Raw genomic sequence first — 17,767 nt, 5'->3', positions numbered from 1 at the left:
CATATAAACTCGGGAATCCTTTTCCCTGGACCTCAACCAAAAACAGAAATCCTCGGGTTCCGATTCCACCAAGCAATGCGCCAAGCGCCGCGGCCGCCCCTCTTCCCGTCGGACTCGGCACGAGCAGTATCATCATCATCACCATCATGGCCTCCTCTGCCACTACTGAGTCTCTAAAAGACCAAACATCTTCCCGACCAGCCCGCATCCCCTACTGGCGTGTTCTACTCGACTCCGGCGCCATCACCGACAACATCATCCACTACCCCTACAGCGGGGCCGGCACGTCCGATGACCCCTACATCGTGGAGTGGATCCACGACGATCCGCGCAACCCGATGCTCATCTCGAAGCCCCGGAAATGGGCCTTTACCATCATCGCCGCCTTTGCCACCTTCGGCGTGTCCATGGCCTCGTCGGCGTATGCGGGGAGTATCGACCAAATCATCGAGTCCTTCGGGATCGGCACCGAGGTCGCAACGCTCGGCGTCTCGCTGTTCGTGCTGGGGTCTGCGGTGGGCCCGCTGGTGTGGGCGCCGCTGAGTGAATTAATCGGCCGGCAGAAGGTCTTCGCCATCTCGTACCTGGGTCTCGCGGTGTTCTGCGCCGCCGCGACCGGGTCGCGCAACTCGTGGACACTCGTCATCCTTCGGTTTTTTGCGGGCTCGTTTGGCTCGTCGCCCCTCACCAACGCGGGCGGTCTCATTGCGGATATCTTCCCCGCGGAGGAGCGGGGGCTGGCGATGAGTCTGTTCGCGGGCGCACCGTTCTTGGGTAAACACCACTAACCAATGCAAAAAAAAAAAAAAAAAAAAAAAAAAAAAAAAAAAGAGACAAGGACAACGCTAACACCAATCAACAGGACCTACCATCGGCCCCATCATCGGCGGCTTCCTGGGCGAAAGTGCGGGCTGGAAATGGGTGCAGGGGCTCCTGGCCGCCTTCTCAGGCCTCATCTGGCTCATTCAGTGCCTCATGATCCCCGAAACCTACGCACCCTTACTGCTCCGCGCGCGAGCCGACCGGCTGTGCAAGGTGACCGGCAAGACGTACATCAGCAAGCTGGACCGGGAGCGGGGGCGGGTGTCCGTGGCCAACGCCTTCGGCGCGGCGCTGCTGCGTCCGTGGGTGCTGCTCTTCGCGGAGCCCATCGTGCTGCTGCTGTCCCTGTACATGGCCATCGTCTACGGTACGCTGTACATGCTCTTCGACGCATTCCCCATTGTCTTCCAGGAGATCCGCGGGTGGAGCGAAGGGATCGGCTCGCTGCCGTTCCTGGGGGTTATGGTGGGCATGATGTCGGCGGTGGTCTACAACATGTACGACAACAAGCGCTACAAGCGCCTGCACGCGCAATACAAGGGCTTTGCGCCCCCGGAGACCCGGCTGCCCCCGACGATGATTGGGGGGATCACGATCCCGATCGGCTTGTTCTGGTTCGCGTGGACCAACGGGCCCTCGGTGCATTGGATCGTGTGCATCATTGCGGCGGCGCCTTTTGGCTTTGGAATGGTGCTGGTCTTCTTGAACATCATGTCGTATCTGATTGACTCGTACACCATTTATGCGGCGTCCGTGCTGGCGGCCAATTCCATCATCCGGAGCTGCTTCGGCGCGGGCTTCCCCTTGTTCACCACCTACATGTACCATAACCTGGGCATCCACTGGGCTTCCTGTATCCCGGCGTTTTTGTCGCTGGCGTGCTTGCCGTTCCCCTTCATCTTCTACAAGTATGGGGCGGCCATTCGACGGAAGTGTAAGTATTCGGCTGAGGCGGATGCGTTTATGCGCAAACTGGCCGAGAAGACACTGCACCATCCAGAGAAGGAGGCGGAGGCGGAGGAAGAAGAGGCGGAGGCGGTCGCGGATGGACTGGATGTCACAGCGATAGACCAGGAGTTAGATCTGGAGCGCGGGCTCTCCGTGTCCACAGACGGACCCTCGCCTCGGCAGTACGAGGCCAACCCGTACGACATCGACCGAGTGAATACGTGCAACTCCGCCATCACGCAGCGGTCGCGGTCTCGGTCCGTGCGGTCCAAGCGGAAGAAGTGGGGGGGTTTCTAGGCACTGCACTCACCGTCCCCTACTCACTATATTAGCGGCGCAAGCCATCCGTGAGACCATAGCCTAGCACGCTTAGCATAGCATCGATATATATAACTAATTAGATTTGAGCTTGGTCTTATTTCCATTGAGGAGAGGAACCAAAAGATGACTCGCCAGTACTAGCGCCCGCTCACGGCTCCGGTAATCTTTGCGGGGTGTCCGACCGCATGGAATCCCGAAGCAAGCCCCCGAAACTGGGGGACCAGGCTACGCGGGGGGTCAACAAGGGTAAGTCCCACAGTTCCGCCACATACTTCAGGATGGAGGTGTGGGTGAAGTCATTCGGTTGGTCTGTCGGTCCGTGCTGGACCGCTCCCTTGTCCACCCAGGGCGAGATCAGCAGCGTCGGCACGCGGACTCCTAGCCGATCAAACCGGAAGGTCGTCTGGGTGCCATCCCGAGCTGTTTCGGTATATGTCAGGTCGTCCCCAGCCGGTACGTTCTCCGGAGGGGGGACGTGGTCCGCAAACCCACCATGCTCGTCGAACGTGACGATGAAGAGGGTCTCGTTCCACTGCGGGGACGCCCGCAGCACCTCGTAGAGGCTCTTCAGAAACCCCTCGCCCAGATGAATGGGCGACGGTGGGTGAAAGGAGGTATACGAGCAGCATTCCGGGTTGATCCAGGTGAACTGCGGCAGGGTGCCCGCCTTTGCATCCTTGTAGAACTGATCAATCGGCTTCACGTTCGAGACCCCGTGGCCTGAGATCTTCGTCCAGGTATAGAAGAGCGCATCGGGGAGAAAGCCCGTGGTGTTGGAATAGTTAATCCAGCTGATGTTGGCGGCAGTCAGCTGCTCGAAGATAGAAACTTGCGGCAAGGAGGATGTATCGAAGTCGGGGTCGTTGGACCCGTGGCCGTGTGAGGTGCCCGATGTCAGGTAGGCCCGGTTGGGGTTCGTTGGACCAGGCACCGAAGCGAACCAACGATCGAAGAGAACGAAATTCTCCGCCAATGCGTTGAGGATGGGCACGCGTTCCGGGGAGTAGTAGTTGATGACCTCGCCTGCACGACCGAGGTCCCCGTCCAGCCCGTAGGCGCGAATCTGCTCTGTCACGAACCCCTGCATGGTGGGACGGTCAAGGTCGGGGTCAGGATCGTACGTGCCGTAGATCTGTAGGTTGCCTCCGGCGATACTGTGGTCGGGATCATCGGAGGCGACGTCCTGGGCGGTGGGCTTCGCGCACACCGGAAGGGAGGCTGGATCGGAGATATTGGCTGGATTGCAGTATTGGGTGCGGAGGAGGCCATCGATGTCGGGATTGTAGCTCAGTCCGCCGGCAAAAGTGTCAAAAGACAGGTTTTCCTGTACGACCACCACAACATTCTTGATTGGACTGCGGAGGGAGGGCCTTGTGTCACTGATGGGCTCCTGCGGATGGCCGGAGATAATGCGGCCAAGAAAGAAGAACAGGAGCAGCGATAGGATTGTCATGCCAGAAAGGAAGACCGTGATGAGGGCGCGTTGGATCCTCAATCGCCATCGGGATGGTTGCTTGTGAATCTGGTGGTTTTCCGGATCTATGGTTTCGTCCTCTGGAGAGAGCAGCCTCCGCTTCTCGGGCCTGAGCATTCTGTCGGGCTCCGGCGAGTGGGAACTAGACGAGGAAAGGGAAGACATGACTTGATGGTACCTGAGAAGCAGTGTAACAAGGACGAAGAAGAAGATGATGATGATGAAGAAGAAGCAAAGGCATCAATGCTTTACAACTTGGGGATCTGATCACAATCACAGACACGCGGGGGAGGGGCACTGGACTGAGTCAGCAGAGACCCATCCAGTCGGTGATTGGCTAGAATTCCCATTCTGACCCCCGTGGATGCAGGGACAATCGTTGATTGGTCAGAACTCATGGAGAACCTGATTGTATGGAGCCTGGAGTGCCGCCGCTTTTACCTTTTCGGTCAACCGTAGGTCAGGCAAGCAAAAGCAAGATCATTGACAGTACTTTTCCCTGTCTTTCCTTGAAGTGTGATATCATCGAAGTTATAAAAAAATATATCTCAATTGCAATTGTTTCATCTATACTCTGACCAACTGAGTAAACCAAAGTAGTAGTAGTGGTGGTGGTAGTAGTAGTCGTAGTCGTAGTAGTTATTGTGTCAAATTGTGATATAGATAGATTCTATACATACCAGTATAGTTATCCAGTTTATAGAGATAGAATTTCATTTTTGCATCTCTATCCGCCAAGGCTTATCGTATATTTCAGTTAGTGCCGAACTACAGAATTTAGCGTCAACGTCTCGTCAACGGCGGCCTCAACCTCACCTGCCAACCACCATGACACGGTCACACAAGGCGCCCCCAAAGTACGCTCTGGCTGCCTGACTTGCAAGTACCTCTCTCTCTCTCTCTCTCTCTCTTGTCATGTACTCACCAAAACGTAGATCCCGTCGTGTCCAATGCGACAAAACCAAATCCCGCTGCCAACGATGCGAGCGCGCCCATCGCCCCTGTAAGGGATACGCAGCAGCGTCCAGCCAGCCCCAGGAAGTTCCATTCAACCGGGCGATCACAGCGTACAGCATCCCCTTCAAAGTTCCCGGTAGCCAAGCTGACCGCCAACTGCTCCACTTCTACTGCGGTCAAGCCGCCGAGTCGCTCGCCAGCTTCTCCGATCCGACCCTGTGGACGCGCATCATCCTGCAGCGATGCCACATCCAGCCCGTCATCCGCAATGCGCTCGTCACCCTGAGTGCGCTCTACCAGGAGTACTACCATAATATTCCCCCGGAAGGAGCAGACGCCGGCACTAGCACTGCTTCGCAACGACAGTCCTCGCTGCGGAGCCTGCAGCTGATCGCCCGCTCCCACCGGCAGCTGCGCATCCATCTCTCGTCCCCACAGGCGTCTTACGAAGTCGTCCTGCTCTGCGGGGTGCTCTTCTACGCCTTTGAATCGCTGATCGGATAGGTCGACACCCCCAGCCGCCATCTCGATCAGGCGTTGACCTTGTTCCAGCAGTACCGGCAACAGCCTCCCCATCCGCCGGGCGGCGGGGGCATTGCGGCGGATCTCCTGCCGCACCTGCGTGCACTCCTGGCGCGCTTGGACGTTCAAGCGAGCATCTACTACGAAGCTCGTCCGCTGGTGCTCAGAGCGACGATGCGTCGTCCGTAGAGCTCAAGTTCCCGCCAGCACCGCAACAAAGATGGCGATTGGACGATGTCAATCCCACCGAAACACTCCTCGTCCGCCTGCAGGCCCGGCTCCTGCGGCATCTGCACGTCTACCTCCCGCACAAGCACACCCCACTCGCTCGACGCGGCCTTTCAGACATTCATCCACTTCACCGCCACAGTGCCTCTGTGCGATGACCCGAAGCTCGCACCGCACATGTTGCTCCTCCGGATCCAGGCGCAGCTGTTCCGCAGCGGTCTGTTAGAGAAAATGCAAACCCCGCGGAGTGTGTCGGCGGCGGGCGACATCCCAACCGCGATTGCGGTGCTGGACGCTGCGTTGGCCGATATGGCCGTTCTTCTGAACGCATCGAGCCCCAATCGGGATAGCCCTCCGCCCGGCGATGGCACGCAACGTCCCTTCACCCTCGCCACGCACCTCATCGCCGGACTGTACGTGGTCTGTCTCAAGAGTACCAACCCCGACACGATAGACGCAGCGCTGGCCCTGTTGCGGGACCCCCGAGTCCCGCGACGGGACGGGCTCTTGGATGCAAGCACGGCGGCTGCAGTGGTGGAGACATTGCGAAGTACGGCCGAAAGCGGCAGTGGGCGTGATGGGAGGGGTTTGTGCTATTCACGGTCGCTTTCCTCAGTGGCAGGGGGATCTTAACTGCAGCGGGTGTTAGTTAGTGGAGGAGTGAACAACATTCTTGGATTTGATGGAAGGAGAAATAGCGGTGTTGCCTCCAGACCAGAGAATGTAATGGATGTCTCTCTTGTTTATGACTGAAAAGGCATGAGCGGGGGCGTCACATCCGTCAATTGATGAGCCTATGCGGTGGACGTCCGATTACTATCGCACGGTCGCATCCACGCTTCACCTGTCAGTGCCATATCATCGATGATGGAATCACAAACTAGCCGAGTCCAGCGTCCATTTCCGATGCAGCATGTGTAATGTCGAGGGAGGTCGGAGAATGCTTGCCCGTTAGCTACGCATCGCCTGAGACTCGACTTGACCAGCCTGCGAGCAGGACAACTGATTGACCGTCAATGCATCATCACGAGCGACTAGCGTTCAGGCACGGCGTGGCGATCTGCCCAAGTTATTAATCTCAATCCGCAGGTAGCGCAAGAAGCCGCCGACCTGCCAGCCAAGAGAACCGGTCGCTCCGCTCTGAGGCGATTATCCATTGGGACACCAATTAGTTACCCCTTGGCAACTCATCGCTTGGACGGATCGCAATGGAGGACAAACTCGCTGCTATCAGCCATCCCCTATCCTGCCTCAACTGGTCCTGCAAGCTTAGGGTTCGTGGTTGCTGCTGTTGCCGAGATCGTTGCTGCCTGGGGGTTCGAAAGCGGCGTCATTGGGGCACGATTTGAGGAGATATCGCTCGTTGCTGAGGCCTCCGATAGTTAGGTACCTAGTTATTCTCGGAGAGCGAATCAACTCCTCCGTTGTGGCTCGGTATTGTAGATAAAGTGGCCGTGCTCTCGATATCTTCATTGGCGCTAGTCCGCATTGCGTCGGAAAAGCTTCGGAGTCCGGCACCAGCCCCTCCCCCCTCCTCCCCCCCCCCCTCTTGACCTTGGCTAATAATTGGCTATGCTATACGTCACGTTGCGTTCATGGAGTTTTTGAGCGAATGCGCCTCGTCGAGCGCAAATCGTACAGTGGGATGCATATGCGTATAGAATTGTATGTATTGACGTCGTCTTAGGGATCGCTCTACTAAATTGGGCTTAGCCTCCGCTCAATTACCTTTAGTGCGAATTTCTCCGCCATCGTCGACCAGTGACCCTGACGGTGGGAAGAAGGGGGGGGGGGGGGGGAGAAAAACAGAAACAAAGGAAAAGGTGGGCTGGACGCAACAAGTGCATACGCGAGCCCGGGTCTGAGAGCGCAATCACCCTTCGAGAACATTAAAGTGGGCAACGTCTCATCCTTGGCATGGCGGCCGACTGAGTGGGTCTAGCAGGGACTGTCCCCCCTCAAAAGGTTTTCTTCCCGGGAGGCTGTCGATGGTTCATGGTTGTCGATCACCATCAGCAGCCAAGCGAGACAGTCCAGATCCGGGGTGCATGATGTGTGATCCTGATCCCAATACGTGGGGATGGAGGATTCGCCCACCAGTTGGGCTGAATCGATGGGATTCGCCGGCTCAATTCTCGCCGAAAAAAAAAACACTCCAAACATCAAAGCTTCTTTGCGAATCCCGTTCGGGAAGGATTGTTGTGGGGCAAATGCTGGTTCCAGTTGTAGAGTAACAGGGATTCTGTTCCGACTCCCAAGTGAGGCTGGCCAGGTTCAAAGATTATTGATCTTCTAAGGTCTAAATTTAAGAACATGGAGTGACTCCTGAATTCCTGACCGCGTTGATCACAATTCATTCCGCCTCTTGTCCACGTTAGCGGCCCTTTGAAATCGAACATTAATCTGTGCAAGTCAATCGATGGTTCGTGGACCCTACGACGACTCGGCGGCCAATAGCGCATCTGCTGAAGGATCAACCGCTATCTGGGGCGTCAAGGGTGGACGACGCGCAAGCGGGTGGGAGGAAACTGTGACCAGCGGTCGTTGAATGCACAGTCGTCATATGTTTTGGACAGTAATTACTCCAAAATAGTCGTCGCAAGCGACACAGATCTGATAACCAAGCCCAATGAAGTATATAATTCCGACAGTCGGGTTTTCGGTCTGACAGCGTCAGTGTAAGAGCTAATTGGGCGGGCGGATAGACTCGATGCGAGAACACCGCCACGCTGCGGGCCAGCGGTTAATTTGGAAACTGCCGTAGACTGGGTGATAATCTTGGCATACTGGAGCCGATTCCCTGGCCTCGAATCACAGCGGTTCTGGGCCTGCTTGTGTGGAGATGAGCCCCATTCAGATGGATATTGCTTGACTTTGGCCGCGTGTTATAAGCATTGGGAACCATCCATGCCAACGTCCGTCGCGGAAGCCAGTACCACTAGTTATTGATTTCAACAGCTGACACGTACGATAACGCCTGCTACTGCCTTCGCCGGGATATTTAGTGGAAGCGGCATGCCATCACATCGTGCAACAGAGACTGTCTGAGGCTCTCCATACTCTTCATAAGTTTGTTCGACCGAAAGTTTATCAAAGTTGGACGGTACTCTCACTAGGACATTGCGTAGATGAATGTCTGATAAAGGAACTCATCAGAAGTAATCCAAAAAGCCGAACAGTTGCTATCACTCACCTCCATGAACATAACCCTGTGGATGCATGTAAGCAATAGCGAGCGTGAGACCACCTGACAACGCCCGCGTAATTTTGAGAGGAAAAAGGCGACTAAAAGACACCTCCCGAAGATTACATCGCGCTAGTGTTATAGTATAGCATAAATATATTCCATTGGGTCCATCCAGTTCAAATTGATCCAAGGGAGTAGGAATAGAATAATGTCCTGGGTGTGCAAGAGCTCGAAGGATATTAATCTCATTCGAATTTGAACCTGCTATGCCGACTATGACGGCAACGTAACGATGCTGGCAAGTATCCAGAGCCAGCCAGATAGTCAAATAACCTCCAAATCCCAGCTTGTCAACAATGCAGTATCGACCGCGAAGCATATCCCCAATTAGAATAGAATAATAACCTCCCAGACAATACTTTTCAAGTGACTCCACGCCATTGATCTAATTGTACTCGAAATAATGGCCTTGTATATATTCCTTGCTTTGTGATATGACTATTGAGTACAGGGGGGCGCTCGGTCGCACAGGGCAGTTCTCGAATTTCCCAGGGCGGTGAATCGGCAGCAGTCGTGGTAACTAAGTAGAAAACTTTAAGATACTCAGTAATAAAATAGAAGAAGAAATTAATAGAGAGAGTTTCTTGGAGCAGCATATTATATTATTTCGACGAAGATCATGATAGACATGTAAAGATAGTTGATGACAATAAAAGAACATAAGCGTAGAAAAGATCAGCGGAATGCGGGAAGTAGCGCAATCCAAGTCAGGGGATAACTGACTCCATGGCACGCGTAGACTTAGCCGCCCAGCAAGGCTATCACATTGTGACCCAAATTATTGTAGCCAATCAGCCACATGAGCCCATACTACTAGGCCGAGATCATAAAGCACACAGGCTACATAAGAGTAAGAAAGCTCTCCGGCATCTGACAATGATCTCGGACCCCAGATATTCCAGCTATCCTCAGATTCTAAAGTCATGGCCGCTATTCAAGGGTATAAACATCGTGAGATATTTTTTCTACGCTGGCACTACGATCAGTCCAGATCGAAAGAAGGTACTGGTAGCTCTGGCTTACGCAACTGCTCGAGACCAAAATTTGGCCCCTAAGGCAGTACTTATTCAGTCAGGCGGAACAGATCATATCGCCCAACGGCCAGCTCTTTCCGATGCAGACAGACTCGTCTGAAGCTATTAGTCGCCGATCATCTCCTGTCAACTCCGCCTCAAGCTGTTCAATATCACAGCTCGCCATTCTCTACCATGCTATCTCTATGCTGAAGTAGGTGATCAAGTCAGTCAAGACACAAAACTTCGCATTCTTTTACTCCATATATACATAAGCAAGGGTATCGTGTATCAAGGCCTCAGCTAATATTTACAAAAAATCCAAGAAATACCTTTCAATAGCCATGGCGCCCATGACTGTTGTTCGCTGACATCGGTCGAATTGATCGACCCCTTAGACTGATTGCCAATCCGTGTCAGTATCGCTGAAAGCCACCATCTGGTACTCGGACGACCGATAGCGCCAGCGACGGAGTCTGGGATCCAGGCCGCAGCACCTGCAGAACCCAAGGAACATGACGAACGCGACGCCCAAGATCCAATAATGCATGTTGAGCAGCCGTTCCATGGCACTGCCCCGCTCTCTCTGCAATAGCTCCGTGACGTCCAAGATATTGCCATTGGTATTAAGAACAGCTAAGCGAAACAGGAGATTATTTAAGTTCTCTAGAATATCGATTTCTGTCTTAAACCTAGTTTTCTTATATTATATCATTATCTTTAAAGTAGTATTATCAAGCTTGTCTAAGAGCCAGATCTCTAGTTATTATACAGCAACCTCTATCGCTCTATTCCAGCTAGTATAGATTTAATTACTAATTATCTTGGTATCTGGAGTAGTTTACAGCCTTCTAAGCTAATTAACTTTAAAACCTAGTATAATACAGCGCGACCAAATCTAAAGAATACTATAGTATTAAAGTAGATATTATACAGTACTTGTCTATCAGAACTAAACTTAGTAAAAGTAGTATTATAGTTCTAGTCTACTAAGACACGGCTATTGTTGTTTAGGAGTTATAGATTACTCTATAATACAGCTTTTATCTACTAAGAATAATAGTATACAGCCAGAAGGATTACTTCGCAGGTATTAATATCTAGATATATTAGTATACCATGGCTTTCCTTATCGGGGTCTTTTATCGAGTGTACTATATTATTGAAAAGAGTGAGTGTATTGTTGGGGTGCCAGCGTGCATCATGTTGCCAGGCAAAGTTGGTCGTCTTCCCATTTGAAAGGTCGCGTGAATTTGTTGCGTTTGCAGAGAGGACACTGCTGTCTGTGTCAATGCAGCTTGAGCTGTGAGTGTGTCCTACCGAAACGATAAAAGAAACTCCCAGTGTGCTCACTACTGATGCTGCTGATGAAATATCGGGGAAAAAGGCAGAAGGATCGCGCGGTCTCGGATTTGCCTGATGCCTTATTCATCATGCTATTGACCGAATAATGCTGGGATGTATGCCAATCAAAGAACACTTCCCTCGTCCGCGATGTGGATCGCTCGGAATCATCCACCATGTTTATCTTTCATAACGCCTGCTCCTACGTATCTTCCTCACCCTTTCAACTTGTAAAGTAGTCAAGTCCCTAATACCCCTGGATTTAGATCAATTCACTGCTGTACTTCAACCAAACCGAAGTTCCCGCTGAATTCGAGTATCATGGCTCCCGCCTTAGCCGCCACGTCCCCAATTCCTAGGTCCAGAAATCTCAATTGTAATTCGTATCCAGACCCCACTTTCGAGATCCAAACCACTAAGCAAGCACGGTTCAAGGCAATGCAGTTATTGTGTGGTCCACATTCCCCTGGCCGTAGGTAGATTTCTGAGCCGTAACAATTTTATCTCCTGTCTGACATTTTGTGAACTGGGGTCATGATCTATGGTTATCCTATCCTTAGCCGTCAGGTTCAACCCAAAGTCCACGCTTGCTTAGGTCAACGCCCTTATCTTTGTTTTTTCAATATTCGGCGCTGGTTATGAGATGACCTTTGCCCGTGGAAACTGCGGTCCACCTCATGCGTCCCCCACCGTCCCAGACAGACCCGTCTAAGCGCAGGTGGTATCGGACGATGTCTGTGTAGTGGCATGACAATGTCCGGTTAAATGAGTACTGAGTATGTGATGAGTGGGTTTACGAAGGGGTCAGTGAGTGTGGGCTTGAACTGTGTCTCCACGCGGTATATAGACGAAGTCTTGCCAGGTGATCCGCTTGAGGAGGGAATTCTGCTTGTTGAATTCGGCAATAAATATGATTCGACTTTTGAGCTCAGGGCTGCTGCTCTTAGACACTGGGCGACAAGGCACAAGCCTGTATAGGTACATACTTGCTCTCGTGTCTACCATATCCTACCGCTTCAGCGTCTAGATAAGACTCAATGCCTCTCTTATTGGTGAAGGTGACCTTTGCCACTTCAATGTGGTGGTTACTAGCTTGGGCACAGGGATAAACAGAACAACAGGCCGATCCTCTGACATATGGAAAGGTATCAAACAAATCATGAAACTCCCGGACAAAACGCATTGACCTTCCCCACGGCAAGCTCGTCTCTCAAATATATCCACCGAATATCCCTTAATCGTAAGGTGCTAACGGGGACTGTCCATGTCTCATTGTAACCATGATTTGGCGTGAGGACATAGCACAACAACTCGCGGGATCCAACCCTGCCTATACTGCCAAAGACCGTATTAGCACCCAGAGTCCCTAGTACTTTCTGTGCTGGAAATAATGTACCATTAAGCTTAGACAGACTTGACCCTGAAGGATCCGACAGACACATCATTCGTCATGATCATACAGCCGGTGGGCGCCTCGGTGGTAGTGTGTCCGTAGAGGAGCGAGGTGTCGCACTTTGTCAGGTGGAAAGCCTCGACCTCGTAGCCGGTGGTCGGCAAGCGGAGAGCGCGCACACTCGATCCCACCTTGAAGGTGACACAGCGATCGAGTTCCTCGTAGTTGGCTTCCCAGACGAGAGTGTCGCAGCTGGTGTCGGAGTAGGCCCGGATCTGGTAGGCAGATGCGGTCGAGATCGCCGCCATGACGCTGAGGAACCCGAAGAGCTGCATGGTGAAAGATATAATTGAAAAGGATATAGAACGGAGGAGAAGCTCTTTAGCTTTGAAGGATTGAGGAGAAGGCAGGAGTGTCAGGGGAAAGAAAGAGAGTTACCAAAGGAGACTTCAAGGGGAGAGGAGAGCATTGTGTCTTCCCATCTCTTACTTATACATCTCCAATCAGCCTGAAATCTAATCCCCTTTTGGGAAAGCGTTGCGTCCGGTCTGAAAGAGCTTGGATACAAGATACTACCTGTACTGTACATACATGAACTTGATTTTGAACCGGAGATGTCCGCGAAACAAGACTTGCCCTTACTGCGGTCCAAAATTCACGCGAGGATGTGAATTGAAGATACAACTACTCTACGGCTTCGCCGATCCTGTTGATGATTACTTCTGTCTTGTTTTGTGCCCGAGGCATTTAGTACGTCCTTAGTAGTAGTTGTGGAGTGGTAAACCTGTGGGGCTTTTCCTCTCAGGCTCGCTAAATCGCAGTTAGCGTCGTCCTACGCGTTTGCCAAGGCGCCTCTAAAATATGCATACGCAAGCTTGAGTCCACCTCTATCGAGATTCCTATCTCGGGGTTTAACTCGTCCATGAGGAGTTTTCCAGCAGTATCCAGTAAGCAGCTCTGGTGTGGAGTCAGGAGACCCGGGGGACATCCAATTTCTCGTTCCTTTCCATTATCCCTCGCCCCCTATTACCCTCTTTCCTATAAGATTTCCAAGCGGGCAACGACCGAGAATCAATGGCTGCATCCATGAAAGGATGCCAACCTCTTAACTGCGAGGTTTGGGTAGTGGTATATGTGCCTCTGAGTCAAGATTTTCTTCCATTTATCGCTGTATTTTCAAGGGTCCGATGTCAATGGAAGGAATAACTTATCTGTTAACTAGGTTAGATCGGCTTGGGTACAGTCACCTGCTGATCGAGTATGTACCAACACACACACACAGTACCCACCATGCGCTGGTGAGCAACTATCGCCGAAGTACGCACACACCGAGTGAGTTCTTTATCTCTCTCGGAAACTAGCCTACTCTCTATCAGAAATGCGAGTCGAAATTGATTGGGTGGGCTCCGCTCTCTCGGCGATCGGGCATGAGAACGCCCGGCCATGGCCTCAAAATCGCTTTGTCCTGTCTGACAATGATTGGCTAGGGTTGAAGCCGGAAGGAATATTTGCGGGGAGGCTTCTCTATGTCCGCCGCGCGAGCATGTAGGCCCTAACTTTAGTGGTTTTATGCATCCACCACCATCATGGGAGTTTTTCCGAGCATAACAACAGATCCCCACTCTGTAACTTTTAGCGGCGAAAACAACAACATACCTGATATCCATACAGCGAATGTCCTGTATCCTACCTAGGTAGAAAGGTGGAATCAGGAAAAAGGCTAGTGTCAGTTGACTACTACTTAGCTGGGTTCGGTTCGATCGATATTCCGTACATTTAGAGTATCTTCGTATAAATAGGGGGGGGGGCCTTGACCTTCGCAAGAACCGAACCAGACGGCAAACCCAAACCTGTCATTCTTCGCTTCCCCTTCATTTGCACCTGTCTTGCGGTCCTGACCTTCGTCATTCCCAAAATCCTCCGCCCATTATGAAGCTTCTTACCCTCCTTCTCCCTCTCATTCCCCTTTGCCGTGCATGGGAGGTCGACTTCTACACCGAGTCTGACTGCGCGGGCAGCACTACCTGGTCGACCGGAGACACAGCCGCCATGTCCTGCCAAAGCACTAGCTCGTCGGACTATGTCAGTGTCTGGGTGGATGTGGTGGCGACCAACTTTGCCGTCCTCGTGTATAAGGAAGCCGATTGCGCGGGTCCCTCGTGGGCTATCTCCGGCACCCATGAGACTACCACAGGCAACTGCCAGAATGGCGATTGGAAATCGTTCAAGGTGGTCAAGGCCACTGCTTGAGATGATTGGATTCATTACCATTAGGGCGCATCGTAAGACTTCTTTCTTTCCTTGTCTGTTGGTTCCCATTGTGCCCGTTGTCCCCATCGCACCTCCCTCTCTGACACACACACACACACACATACTTTGGACGATCTAAGCTAATGATAGAAAGGGCTCGGGGCAACTAACCCTTCCCCAACCTCGACTCGGTTCAATCTCCACTAGATTAACTTGAATCCACGCCCACTGATAACTTCTCGTCCCATACCATGGAGTACATAAAACAGAACACATGTAATTAGGAATTTGGGATTCAATCGCATGGGTTGAGGCGCTTATGGGATCATATTCCCCTGCGGTCTTTCTCTTTCTTTTCCACTTTCTTCTCTCTCTTTTTTTTTTCTCTTTCTTTTTCTCTCTCTGCGTGGGAATATGACTAGGGTGTGGGATAGGCGCAACGGTCACCGCACCTCTAATACATCCTATGAGGTATCTACTACCTACTGAGTACCCAGTACTACCTCAGTAGTTCTGCTTTGTGAACTAATTAAATCAACCACAACCAATCGGAATAGAAACTCTCCCCATGGACATCAAGCCCCACTCGGCTTGTAATCGAGCAAATCATTCTTAGATGGACAGAATGTCTATATGTGTATCTTTAGATATACGACCTTAATGGGATGTGCGGGGGCAGCTGCTGTTATTTTAGCCGCGATGACGATTGACCTGCAGCGAGAGGTGGGTGCTCACGGGGGTTTATAGATATCGTGACTCTGGGTCGATTCCGGAATGCCCCCCTCCCCCACCCCCTCTCCCCAGTTTTATCGTCATTCTTATAATCTAATCGTTATAATCTAATCACAACCTCGACCTGTTCCTTCTGTCTTCCCCCCTATTTCACTCTCAGTGTCCCCTCGGTGTGTCTATTTTGATCGCGATGTTCCAATGTCCTCGGGGACTCGCACTCTACCATGCATCCATCGCGTGCGGTCAAGGCCGCCTGGCCTATACATTGCCATGATAGGTGCATTTGTGAGTCTGTTGTATCTTTTCTACATCTTCGCCGTACCACAGCTGCGACGGCTGCATCTCAGGACGGATCTGAGCTGGTACGACCTGGGACTGTATGGATTCGGACCATCCCAGGATTATGTCTCCTTCGACTATGAATCTCCAGTGGTGCAAATCTCCGAAGGGGGAGCTGGAAGCGATCCGCAATTCACCTTCCTGGCCCCTCGAGGGGACTCGGTCGTCCAGCCGGGCCCCATGATACTCGACTCTCGAGGAGAATTAGTGTGGATGAAGCATAACTGGGAGATAACCCAGGACTTCAAGGTCCAGCGGTACCAAGACACCGACTATCTCACATACTGGGAAGGCGATGAGGTTGAGGCTAGAGGATATGGAGCATGGTACATGGTAGGTGGTGTTGGCAAAGACTCCTCCCGATTTCGCCCCGCAAGGCTGACCTGCCACAGCTGGATTCCACATACACTCAACGATATGTGATCACCCCCATCGGAAGTTACGGCGGCGATCTTCATGAATTCAACATCACCCCCCAAGGAACCGCCCTCGTCACAATCTATGACCCAGTGCTGGCCGATTTGACCTCGATCGGGGGTCCAGAGTTGGGATGGATCTACGACGGGGTGTTCCAGGAAATCGACATCGCCACGGGCGAATTGATCTTCGAATGGCGTGCATCCAAGCACTATCCGATCAACAGCACGTATGAAACGTTGGGCAAGGCAGGGGCGACGCGATCATCGGCCTTCGACTACTTCCACATCAACAGTGTCGACAAAGACGACCACGGAAATTACAATATTTTAGCACGACATACACATACTGTAAGCTGCATCGACAAGGACAGCGGGGTGGTGTTGTGGACGCTCGGGGGCAAGCTCAACGATTTCTGAGACCTGTCAAATGGGGAGGCGACCAATTTCACATGGCAACATGACGCACACTGGCACGCTAACAATATACTAACTCTTTTCAATAATACAGTATACTTAATATGAGATCCTGATAAGAAAAGCCATGGTATACAGATTTCTCTTAATATTAATACTCACGAAGTGATTCTTTAGGCTATATACTACCACCCCTAGTAAATAAAAGCTGTTTCGCTAGGAAATCTGTAGTAGTTAGATAACAACAGCTAGGTCTTGGTAGACTAGGGCTATAATACTATCTTTACTAAATTTAGCTCTAATAGGCAAGTCTTATATAATATCTATTTTAGAACCTTGGTATTCTTTAGATTCGGCTGTATAGTATTATACCATGTATTCAAGGGTAAATAGGTCGGAAGGCCATAAACTGCTCTAGATACTAAGTTAGTCGATAACCATATCTATATTAGCTGAAATAGGGCTACTGAAGTAGTTGCATGGTAACTGGAGATCTAGTTATTAGATAAGCTTGAGGATGCTGCTTTTCGGGTGGTGGCATAATATGACAAGACTGGGTTTGAGACTGAGATTGAGATTCTGGAGGATTTAGAGAGTCTCTTGTTTTGTCTAGCAGGCCTAGATTCCAGCGGTAACGTCTTGGACGTGACGGAACTGTTGGAGAGGGAACAGGGTAGTGCCGTGGAGCGACTATTCAACATGCATTACTGGATCTTGGGAATAGCTTTCGTGATGAGCGGCATGGGTCTCTTCCTGGGGTTCTGCAAGTGCTGTGGTCTCGATCCAAGGTTCGATCGATGGCGCTACCGATCGTCTGAATATCAGATGGTGGCTTTCAGCGACACTGAGACGGATTAAGAGTCGGTCTAGAGCATCGTCGCCGTTTCACTTGGCCCAGTGGGCTGTTTTGGAGAGGTTTCGGGGTTTCCTTGATTCTGTGACTGTTAATATTAGTTGGGCCTTGTTACTATGATACCCCCTGTTTGTGTATATATGAAAAACAACGCAATGAGTGTTTCCTCTATGACTAGATTGGGTTGCGCCTAATTCCAGTATGAGCATGTCAGATAGCAAAGATCGGCGAGCCGCGGCTTGCGATTCGAGCTGACAGGGGATGATCGACGACTATTCGTTCTCACCGGGTCTTGTGTTGAGTAAAAACGAAATAGAAGTCAGGTTAGAGGAAATCTTAATGTGACTTCTTCAGACACGATGATTGAGGAAAATAATGTCGCCTTTTTTTTTTGTCAATAGTTGCAGTTGAATGAGAGAGAGAGAGAGAGAGAGAGGAGGGAGAGCAATGCGACCGGGAGTGTGCCTGGACCAGGCACTAATTTCGGCCTG

At 51.5% G+C, this 17,767-nt stretch overlaps 8 protein-coding genes across 8 annotated transcripts; 5 read left to right on the top strand and 3 right to left on the bottom strand.

The window, feature by feature from the left end:
• Positions 1-146: 146 nt before the first annotated feature.
• Positions 147-2,067, top strand: BP01DRAFT_425528 (MFS transporter; the record flags this gene model as incomplete). Its single annotated transcript, XM_025579748.1, has 2 exons — positions 147-774; positions 863-2,067. 2 exons carry the CDS (start codon positions 147-149, stop codon positions 2,065-2,067), a joined length of 1,833 nt encoding a protein of 610 aa, XP_025428473.1.
• Positions 2,068-2,148: 81 nt separating this feature from the next.
• Positions 2,149-3,791, bottom strand: BP01DRAFT_359382 (putative phosphatidylglycerol specific phospholipase). The gene has a single exon (XM_025575666.1). It carries the CDS (start codon positions 3,728-3,730, stop codon positions 2,240-2,242), a length of 1,491 nt encoding a protein of 496 aa, XP_025428472.1. The 5' UTR covers positions 3,731-3,791; the 3' UTR covers positions 2,149-2,239.
• Positions 3,792-4,393: 602 nt separating this feature from the next.
• BP01DRAFT_368106 (Zn(II)2Cys6 transcription factor) lies at positions 4,394-5,026 on the top strand (the record flags this gene model as incomplete). Its single annotated transcript, XM_025576491.1, has 2 exons — positions 4,394-4,422; positions 4,501-5,026. 2 exons carry the CDS (start codon positions 4,394-4,396, stop codon positions 5,024-5,026), a joined length of 555 nt encoding a protein of 184 aa, XP_025428471.1.
• Positions 5,027-5,188: 162 nt separating this feature from the next.
• On the top strand, positions 5,189-6,223 carry BP01DRAFT_133081 (uncharacterized protein). The gene has a single exon (XM_025570487.1). It carries the CDS (start codon positions 5,279-5,281, stop codon positions 5,903-5,905), a length of 627 nt encoding a protein of 208 aa, XP_025428470.1. The 5' UTR covers positions 5,189-5,278; the 3' UTR covers positions 5,906-6,223.
• A 2,000-nt stretch (positions 6,224-8,223) lies between these two features.
• On the bottom strand, positions 8,224-8,904 carry BP01DRAFT_303203 (kinase-like protein; the record flags this gene model as incomplete). Its single annotated transcript, XM_025572107.1, has 2 exons — positions 8,224-8,408; positions 8,466-8,904. Coding segments are annotated over 2 exons (624 nt in total), but the record flags the coding sequence as incomplete, so codon positions are not given.
• An 849-nt stretch (positions 8,905-9,753) lies between these two features.
• On the bottom strand, positions 9,754-10,183 carry BP01DRAFT_359380 (uncharacterized protein). The gene has a single exon (XM_025575665.1). The coding sequence runs from the start codon at positions 10,080-10,082 to the stop codon at positions 9,927-9,929; it is 156 nt and encodes a 51-aa protein (XP_025428468.1). The 5' UTR covers positions 10,083-10,183; the 3' UTR covers positions 9,754-9,926.
• A 4,015-nt stretch (positions 10,184-14,198) lies between these two features.
• BP01DRAFT_368104 (uncharacterized protein) lies at positions 14,199-14,519 on the top strand (the record flags this gene model as incomplete). The annotated part of the gene is made up of 1 exon (XM_025576490.1): positions 14,199-14,519. The coding sequence occupies one exon, from the start codon at positions 14,199-14,201 to the stop codon at positions 14,517-14,519; it is 321 nt and encodes a 106-aa protein (XP_025428467.1).
• Positions 14,520-15,449: 930 nt separating this feature from the next.
• Positions 15,450-16,426, top strand: BP01DRAFT_385368 (uncharacterized protein; the record flags this gene model as incomplete). The annotated part of the gene is made up of 2 exons (XM_025577590.1): positions 15,450-15,923; positions 15,983-16,426. The coding sequence occupies 2 exons, from the start codon at positions 15,450-15,452 to the stop codon at positions 16,424-16,426; spliced, it is 918 nt and encodes a 305-aa protein (XP_025428466.1).
• Positions 16,427-17,767: the final 1,341 nt, after the last annotated feature.

Source organism: Aspergillus saccharolyticus (assembly GCF_003184585.1).
Source record: "Aspergillus saccharolyticus JOP 1030-1 unplaced genomic scaffold BP01scaffold_34, whole genome shotgun sequence".
Lineage (NCBI taxonomy): Eukaryota > Fungi > Ascomycota > Eurotiomycetes > Eurotiales > Aspergillaceae > Aspergillus > Aspergillus saccharolyticus.
Note: the sequence above shows the minus strand (reverse complement) of the source record. Positions and strands in the feature narration are given on the sequence as shown.